The 9,863-nt window shown below is 34.4% G+C and overlaps 1 protein-coding gene across 2 annotated transcripts; it reads right to left on the bottom strand.

Moving 5' to 3' along the window:
• Positions 1 to 63: 63 nt before the first annotated feature.
• LOC121235236 lies at positions 64 to 9,134 on the bottom strand. 2 transcript variants are annotated; one of them, XM_041131560.1, is made up of 5 exons: positions 8,695 to 9,134; positions 6,702 to 6,829; positions 4,350 to 4,475; positions 3,604 to 3,731; positions 64 to 825 (listed from the first exon to the last, which is right to left on the bottom strand). In XM_041131560.1, exons 1-5 carry the CDS (start codon positions 8,897 to 8,899, stop codon positions 711 to 713), a joined length of 702 nt encoding a protein of 233 aa, XP_040987494.1. In that variant the 5' UTR covers positions 8,900 to 9,134; the 3' UTR covers positions 64 to 710. The 2 variants fall into 2 exon arrangements, with proteins under 2 accessions (XP_040987494.1, XP_040987493.1); XM_041131559.1 differs by lacking the exon at positions 64 to 825 and adding an exon at positions 980 to 1,477 and having other exon boundaries at positions 8,695 to 9,133.
• Between the last annotated feature and the right edge of the window lie 729 nt (positions 9,135 to 9,863).

Below are 9,863 nucleotides of genomic sequence, written 5' to 3'. Positions count from 1 at the left end.
CATGTTGGTATACCAGTAAAGAACGAACTTACTAAATGTAATGTATGAATGTGATTCTGGGTGTTCTACTTTGAGTTTGTGGGCTAAGATCTTTGTAAGGAATGATGCTAATGTACTGAATCTGTTTCTGTCTTAGTTTCCTGCTTTCTAGAGTGTAGTAGGTATTTCCTTTGCTGTTTTACTTGAGCTGTGCCTATTCTAATGAAAAATAAAAAATAAAAGAATGTGATTCTGGGTGTTTTACCTCGAAAACACTAACCCCGATTTTGATCCTATTTTGTAACTTCAGCAGCATGCACCAGGATACACCAAGCTTCGATGGTATCAAATAAAGCAAGACACTGCCAAGCATCAAGCTCTTGACGGTTTATGTCGTCAGGTGATTGTATACTGTAGCATATTCTAGTAAAGATAGCTAAATCTCTAAAATACTCGGCATGTCTGAGGTGCAAAGAGAAGATTTTGATGCACTATCTTGGACACCTATAACAGATTCGTGCCACCAAAAGCACACAATCATACACATTTAAAAAAAGGAAAAAATGTTATGTCTGAGACTGCCTTTTGTTGGGTCTTTTGTCACAAAATCATCCTAATTCCAATACAATTATCTGAAATGGATTTCTAGAACTACGGATTTATCAACATAAAGTTTAATAGGGTAGGGAAGATTATATACTCGTATTAGCAGAAAAAGGTTACAAATGTTATTAAAAGGATAATACATACCACTGACAAGCATTAAACCCCATTAACAAGTATAGACCCCCAACGTGGAAACAAGTTTGTTTATACGAATGCATCTTACTCGGGTTGTCAATGTCGCTAAATCCAATTGAACCTCTTCAGTAACACGCATCAGAATGTGGAAGTTTTCGAAGCATTATTGATCTTACAAAATAGCCAGGGAAAAAAAAAGTGAACTAAAGGAACACATACTTGAACCTAAAATCTATCAAACCACATCACGCCCATTCGATACAATACTAAACTTTCCGATGATGGCTTTCTTATTTTATAAGAAACCTATACATTAAGTTGTCGTTGTGCTACATATCAAGAGTCAAATAAATTGTATAACACTCAATTGTACAACATTGCACAAGGGATGATATATTAGTTGCTGCAAGTCCAGTATTGTAGAGGGGGAACAAAAAGTACCGCCTAAGACTTCAGAACTGTAAAAATTTCTGGAAGCCCGAGCTTTTCCCCATACTGGATGGCAAGCCAACCAACAAAACAGAAGTATACAACAAGAAAAGAAGCACGCTTCAAGCGCGCTGTATTGGCAACCTGAAGGAGAGCCCTTGGTGCACGGATGAGAAGTAACCATAATTTCATTTGATGTATAAGCCTAAGAAAGCTTATGGAGATCAAGGAAGACAAAAAACCAGTAACAACTCCAGCTACCATTTCCAACCTCAAATACTTCTCTCTTCCCATGCTGGAAATCCAGGACTGTAATATCTTTGTGTATCTGACATTTTAAAGCACCACAAATGATAAAATAAGTGTGGAAGAAGCCCTGAAGACCCATACACACACAAACCATGCATACATGATCCTTTTCTCCTACCTAAGGGTATTACAAACATATTTATTTACATGAAATGCGAGATAACCATTATGGAGATCATAGATAATATCAGGGAGTGATTGTATGACAACCCTCTTTAACCAGATTTTTCTTTCAAGTCCATTTCTTTTTTATCAGAATCTAAACCTACAGCTATAACTACTTTTTAAATTTTCATGTGGGGGGAAGTGGGAATGGGGGCCCAATCTAGATGGCCGTGTGACATCTGAAGAATCTCGTCAAACAGTCTTGTGTCTCCTAGAATGGCTGGCCTTCAGCACATCAGTTCAAAATGAGACAAACCGTATTGGAGAGCTTCTGCAGTCACTTTTTTTTTTTTTAAGTAACTTCTGCAGTCACTTAGATGAAACTAGAAGTTAAATAGGGCAAAATTCTGTCGATCCCAATTTATTTGGAATTATTTTAACTGAGATGGAGTTGAAACAGGAAAAATTATCGATTAAGATAATCTTAATCTGATTGAAGAAAAATATAATATATATAGTAGTCTGGAAGTTTAACACCAAAAGAAAAATCATCACCAAGGAAAAAAAATTGTGGGGCTAGTTATGATATTTCCAACCAAATAGGAGATGCTCAAAGCATAATGTAAAAATTGAGTGGACTAACTTTCAGGAGAAACTTAAAATTTCAGTCTTTGATTGAACATAATAATATAAAATAAATTATCATTTTTACAAACGAGATATGTATAAGGAAGATTTAGCATGCTCAAAACAGAAAAAATTTCAATTCTCAACCTTTATAGAGCTTAAGACAAAAGACAAACAAAACAGTCCAAATAAATGGTAAGAAGAAAAGGGGAAGATATTTGGATGATGATCCCAAATCGAAAATGTGTATCTACCCCATTATGCTCACATAAATTATATCTTCCAAATCTGTCATGTCCTTCGTTTTTAAATTGCTAAAAGAAATGCGTATCTACCTCACTATCGCAATAAAAAGTTGTTGTAGAAATGAATATCCGACTTTTTAAGCATGACTTGTAGAGATATATCTCTAACACACCATGCATCATATTCAAAGTCCACCCTCTATTTGACTGTAAATGAATTGTGCACACTGTACATGCAAGACAGCACGATTTTCCCATATCATGTGTTCGTAAATAAACACACTTAATTTAGCCACACCAAGCGAGTGGTTAAATATAACAAAACACTGCCATTTATGCCTTTGACAAAGTTAGCAGCAACATTTAGAGAGAGAGAGAGAGTTGAGGACGATGCAATTTGTGAATTCAGAGCCCACCCAATTGATCGTACTTACAGTCCACACTTTCCAGAAAGTTTCACTGCTAGATAAATCAGAGGAATGTGTTGCTGTTGAAGGGCATGACAAGGAAGAGGAACAGATCTTTTATTGATGTATATAAAGATGACCACAACAAATACAGTGAGATGTTGCAGCCCTAGGAGTTGCCACTTGCCAGGCGAATTGGTTGTTGTGGAAGATTATTGTTTAAGAGGACTTTGAAGGGAAGGGGGCCTTTGCCAAAAAAGTAAGGCTATCAGAAGAAAAAATGGATTCCTCGTTTTTAATTTTTCTCTCTATTGGTAATTAGTTTTCAGAACTTTGATATAGTGATTGTTTCTACTAAATTTCCATCTAAAAGCCAAGGAGATCCTCATCCTTACAAATTCAGAGTCTGTCCATCTCTAGTGTTGTTACAAACTCAGTCCACAGATAAAACGACCATGTTTTCTAATATTAAACAAGCAAAAAATTGTAATTACCCAAAAAAGAACAAGCAAAAAAATGCAAAATTTAGCTGTCTTCTGACATGGCAAAATCCTGCTTTTAAGATGGGCAGAGTCCATTCCAAATCAAAAGGAAAAGATCCAGATCCGAAAACTCAACGTTGCAAAGGTAGACTATGGCTCTAAATTCTATCAGATTAGAACACCTGAATTCAGATATAAAAGAAAACCCCATCCAAAACTAGCCATGTATAGCACAAAAAGAATTATTGGAAAATAAAGTTGAAGACAGAATCTACTTACAAGATGGAATATCGCCTAACCATCTCAATTGTAGATGGATCTTTTGCTTGGCAATTAAAAAAACCATACTGATATAAGCTCACTTGGGATATCCCAGATGTGTACCAGCAGTCATAAGTTTTATTCACCTAAAAGAAAAGGTTACAATAATATACTAATTATAAGGGAAATTATATATTGCAAGGCTAAGTAAATTTTATGTATGCATCCTGTGTGTTGGAGTTTCTTCCTATTTAATCATTAATAAAATCCCTATTTACTTATTGGAAAAAAAAAAAAAAAGGAGATTATATTTTGCACCCCCGAAGTCATTGTCTTGAAATTCGCACCCTACTACCAAAACTGTCAACATGCACCCTAAACCACTAAATTTTGGCAATTTTGCACCTCAGTCAAGATCTAATAGTTAAATCAATGCAAAATAAAACAAATGACAGTCATAACAGTAATATTTCAATCAAGGGTCCAAATTTAAAAAATTTGGTAGTTTGTTTAGGGTGCAAATTGGTTGTGGCAGTTTATGATGCAAATCAAGAAAGAGCTAGTAGTTCAGAGGTGCAAAATATAATTTTCCTAATTATGATATACTTCAGGAAAAATGAAAAATAAAATTGGTTGAAACATATCTTTTAACATCTTACTAAATCTAGTAACTCATTTATATGAATTTTTCATTTTCACCAGAATGATAATAAGTTCAAGCCTGTACTACATCATGACTGAGACCAGAAGAATTGCACTCCTACCTTGAATTTATCTTTGGTCAACCATGCAGCACCAAAATTAGGCCTACAATTAAGAGGAAGGGCTTCATCTGGAGCTTCCGCCGATGCCAATCGTGTCTGACCTAAAGAATGATCTTTGTATTCCACCTGAAAATGTTGCAAAGAAACCTTGATGTTAGACTAATGCAGTTTACCTATGTTTACAAACACTCATTTAGACATACATGCCAATAATATGCATCGCCAAGTGTAATTGATTAAAAAAATTGAATGGCACACACACAGGAAACCCCCTGGGTCCCTAAAGTAAACTGGCGATGTTTAGTAGTTTAAATCCATAAGTCCGCATCACCAAGATACTTGAAAGCAAGTTGAAAACAGACTTGTTAAGACTAATATCAAATAGTAGCCACAGTAGGCCTAAGTTAAATCGGTAATTTCCAGCACTCTAGAAGCTAAGTGATTATTGTAGCAACAGCCAACTTATCAATGACGCAAACTGAGCACCGGCATTTACCTTTTCAGAATGCATCTTCACACAACCTTGACGTTGATATCACTTAGCATTAATTTCCAAAGTCCTCTTCAAGTAATTAAACATTCTGCATTACCCTGTATCTCTTTTTTTTATTAATTGTATATAGATTTTGGAAAAGGAAAACAGTATGAATAGGTATATAAGAGTATCTCCTAGAATTGCAATATTTTTATAAGTTAAGATTTTTTAATAATCCAAAGGGTGTTTACCTAGTAGGACATATACATGAGATACACCTAACCAGAACGAGGAAATAAAAAAAAAAAAGAATCTTAGTTCCTCCATCCTCTTCTTGCTCACCTTAAAACTCTGGTTGTTCCTTTCTCTCTAAATACACTACAACAAGCAAGGCAGGACCATCTTCCACAATCCTTCACTTTGAGAACAAGAAAACTTCCATTTCCAACACTCCAAAACATCTACCACCCAAAATGGCATAACCCAAATGACTTAAAGATAGAATTCCATAAAATACTAGCCACCTCACGATGCAATAAAAGATGATCAATCAACTATCCATTCCTCTACATATGCAGCACCAATCCATTACAACAATATTCCCTCTTCCTTAAATTATCCAAGGTGAGAACCTTCCCAAAGCAGTTGTCCAAACAAAGAAGGCCCCTCCCAATGGAGTCTTGCTCCGCCTACGTGTTCTTCCAAGGAAATGGATCGCTATCATGGGAAGATAACACATTATAAAATAATCTCACATCAAACACCCCAAGCTTTGAAGGGGCCAAAGAAAGCTTATCCTCGCCACCCTGTCTCAGCCAAATGGCATATAAACGGTCTCAAAACGAAGAATATCCACCTCTCAATCTTGTGTCGCTTCGTAAAAATCCACATGCCTCGAGTTAACTAACTAAGAAAGTGTAAATTGTCTGCTACAGAAGCTTACTTAAAACAAGTGAAGCTGCATAATTTACAGAAAGTTTCCTTTAATATTTTATCCACACACCACAAATTATGCCAAAATCTTATCCTCAATCCATCTCTGACCATAAATTACAAATTGAGCAAACACCACCAATACCTAATATTCTTCCAAAGACCTATCCCATAACTATCATATTCAGCATCCACTACAATCCTCCAAAAACTCTCTCTCACATGCATAACGCTAAAGACATATCCTTAGAAGAGCTCAGTTAAACTACATTAGGTTACAATTCCCCAAACCACCCTTTGAGACTTGGGACTTGGGAGTAGACCCTTGCCCAGACCAATTTACACAAAAAGTGCCATTGTAACTTCTCCAACCGATTTGCTACACCAACAGGGAGAGGAAATAGGAGCATAAAATATATAGGCCAGTTCAACAAGGAGCTCTTAATCAAGGTAATCCTACCACCCTTAGAAAAATTCAAACAACTCCATCCAGCCAAACAATATTCCATCTTCTCCAGTATGCTGTACCAAATAACATATTCCTTGAAAGATGCTTCCAGAAGGAGACCTAGTAGGTCATGGGCATCCAATAATGATAGCCAACCTATGAAGCTCAACAGAACCAACAGGGAGCAATAATTTGAGACCCTCTCGTGCATTACCATACATCATGGGTTTCAGTACACAAAACTACCGTAAATCCAGTGAGGTAGAAACAACTTGAGAAACATCACTTGAGAAATGCATGTTGGATTTGAGAATTAGTAGCTACTGATACTCCACTAAAATGTCCAAGACAGAGCAAATACAATAACTGTTCAAGAATGTTGTAACAAAAGGGGAAAAAAAAAAATTGCTTCTATTGGTGCAACTACTTGGTAAAATAATACTTAAATGAAGGGATATTACTAAAAATGAACACTTTAAGGGCGAGTGACAATTACCTTGAATACTGAAGCCCAATAGTAATCATAACGGCATCGAAACTTCCTTTCGAGGGGGTAAAACACATGCTTGGCTTTATAATTGAACAGTCCAAGTTCACAGACCTTAGAGGACCTAAGATCCACACCTTCAAGCAGAATATATTTAAGTACAACACACATGATGCTTAAAATTTCAAAATTAACTAAAGTTTTAATCAAATAAAACTTACAAAGTATATTAGCATAAAAAATAATGCAACTCACAACAAAATAAGATAATGGAACAAGCACAAAAGACATCGCATGTGTTCACTCAAGCAGAGTCAATATTGGATACGGCAATTTTTTTTTTTTTTTTTTTTGATAGGTAAAAGTAAATTTTATTGAAATAATGATAGTAACAGAGTAAATTTTATTGAAATAATGATAGTAACAGAGTACACCAGAAGTATACAAACAGCTCATGAAACCTAATTACATCTAGGTACTAGTGAGGGATACAAGCAGGTCATGAAAATTGTCCGTATTACAAATAACGGCAAATTTTATTGCATTAATGAAATTCTGATTTTTTTATATTATCTTTCACACTCTTGAAAAAGGCAAAAAAAATCAACAAGTAACGCCCATTGAATCTGATGAGGTGTTGAAAGTGTCAGAAGTTGTACATGTATGGTGTCACATATTCCATATCCCATCATAAGATCCAATATTAGCTCTACAAGCTCAGAAATCAAATTATGTAAAACATGATATTTGAAGTGTTTAGTAAAATTAGTTGAACAGCATAAGCAATATGAGAAAATGGAGCAGGTCTAAAGGAAGAAATAATCAGATAGTCACAAACACAGGTAAAGAGATAAATAACAATAATAGGCAACATATAGCAGGCATTAATTTAATCTAAAACATTTAAATTCATGAGACAGTAAGTAATTAACACATCAATAGTCCAGCAAAACTTAAGAGTTATATAAGATACCACCACAAATGACAAGAAGCCCTAAAATATTGTTAATTCGGCATAATATTTCCTGGATGATTGCAAATAGATGGCTTGCATAAACCTTCTCCTAAAACCAAACTCAACCCTCAGACTGGATAATTATACCTCCGCCAAGAAAAGACAGCCCCGCACACTCCAACCAAAAAAGAGAAAGTTAAAAATAAAATGAAAAGAAGGAAAGGATTAGAGAGCAAGAAATACCATGGAGCTGAATGAGTATTGATGAAATATAGAGGTTCTGGAAAAGGGTTCAATAAGTCCATGACAGCAGATGTATGGCTATAATAGTAGTAGAGTCTTGTGTTAACAGCTATAAAGTCATTTAGGACACATATAACTTAACTATTCTCTATATCTCATTGTCTGACAAGTTTACTAATGTTTCTTGCCCAATTCCAGATAGCATGAAATCTACTAAATCATAATATACATTGCAAAAGAAGGATTCTAGTATTACATTATTCTACATCCCCTTTGCATTGAATAATTAAAATCAAACTGTCACCATACCTCGTGTTCAAAAGAAACTCCACAATTATTTTTCAAGTATGTATAACAACACACTAACAATGATTATGGGAAAATTATATCTACAACTTGGTGTGGAGGACACACTCTCTATACTATTGACATGATATGATTTAATTTCTAAGAGAAATTTAAAATTAAATTATCAAATTTTCTTGCAAGTCAAATCATGGCATCTCAACAACACGGAGTGTATCCTCCACGATGGCTTGCAACTAGCATTACTCATGATTATGTGTATATTTATATATATATATATATATATATGGATGCCTTTGCTTCCCGGAAAACTAAGGCCATTGAAATGGTACATGATTAGATATCATGAAATCATATCTATGTCAAATAAGGCACGACGAACTCAAAATTTTAAAAGAATCCCAAATCAAATTTCTTTAGCTTAAGAGCACTCTTTAAGCAACCAAAGCAAATAGAAGGAAAAAAAAATACATTTTGGGGGAAAAATAGAATACTCACTGCTGGAGACTATCTTGCACTGGGAAGGCACGGAAATTGGGCTGCTAACCGATGAATTCGCCACGAAAATCGTCGTAAATAAGAACAGGAACGAGAGGGCGAAGAAACTAATGAGAGGAAAGAGAATGGCCAGAGAAAACCGCAGTAACAAAAAGGGGAATCCCTTCTTCTCGGTGTCGGCGGAGGAAACCTCCAGGGAATCCATCCAAACCCCCAAGCAGGTAGGGTTTTCCGTGGTTTTAAAGGATACACGATGGTTTTATTGGTTCAAAGCTCCGTCCACCGGGCCATATATCCGGTGATCGGAATTTCTATGGTCAGGGGAGAAGCGAATGCAATGAACTTTGCAAGAATTTTTTTTTTTTTTTTTTCGTTTTTTGATTTTTTTGTCGTTTTTCTCCCACTTTAACTTTTAATCTATGGTTGGTCGCCGCGTGGGCAAAATAGCTAATAGGTAGGTGAAGATATTTTTCAGTAAATAAACATTTCGGCGTAATGGTTGACTTCTTTTCCGTGGTTTAATTTTGGCTGTTTTAGATATTTAGAATTTTTTAATATATTTAAATATATATATATATATATAATATTTATAATTTTAAAATGTATAAATTAATTTACTTTTTGAAAAAAATATACTGAATAGATGTTATAATATATGCTTGAATGCTAACATTACATGGCCTGGCATGATGTCTGACTTTTAAAATGGAGGTTTGAAGTTTAAAACTTCTTTTCTCAAATAAAAAATATATGTGTGTTTGAATTAATTTTGATAAAAATTATTGAATAGATGTTATTAAAAAGGAAAATACTATTTATATTTATAATTTATCTACACAAACATACGTATTAATGTGTTAGCCATTAAAAGTATAAAATATTGATAAAATAGAACTTCTACTCAATACGTGTAATATTTATGTGTAAAACTATACTTACTTACGTGTAGCATTATTCCATTAAAAAATAGGTGATGCTACACCTACAGATAAAAGTTATCGAAATTCTTCATCATTGTGTAAATTTTTTTAAGCATTTTTTTAGTCCCTTAAATATTTTTAAAAAATAAATAAAAATAAGAAACTCATTAAAAAATGATTCTTTAAAAAGCAAAAAAAAAAAAGACAATATAAAAAAAAAAAATCAATGACTCCCCAATGTAGGAGTAG

This window comes from Juglans microcarpa x Juglans regia, chromosome 6D, assembly GCF_004785595.1.
Source record: "Juglans microcarpa x Juglans regia isolate MS1-56 chromosome 6D, Jm3101_v1.0, whole genome shotgun sequence".
NCBI classification, from domain to species: Eukaryota; Viridiplantae; Streptophyta; class Magnoliopsida; order Fagales; family Juglandaceae; genus Juglans; species Juglans microcarpa x Juglans regia.
The sequence above is the reverse complement of the archived record's forward strand: the minus strand, read 5'-3'. Positions and strand labels throughout refer to the sequence as shown.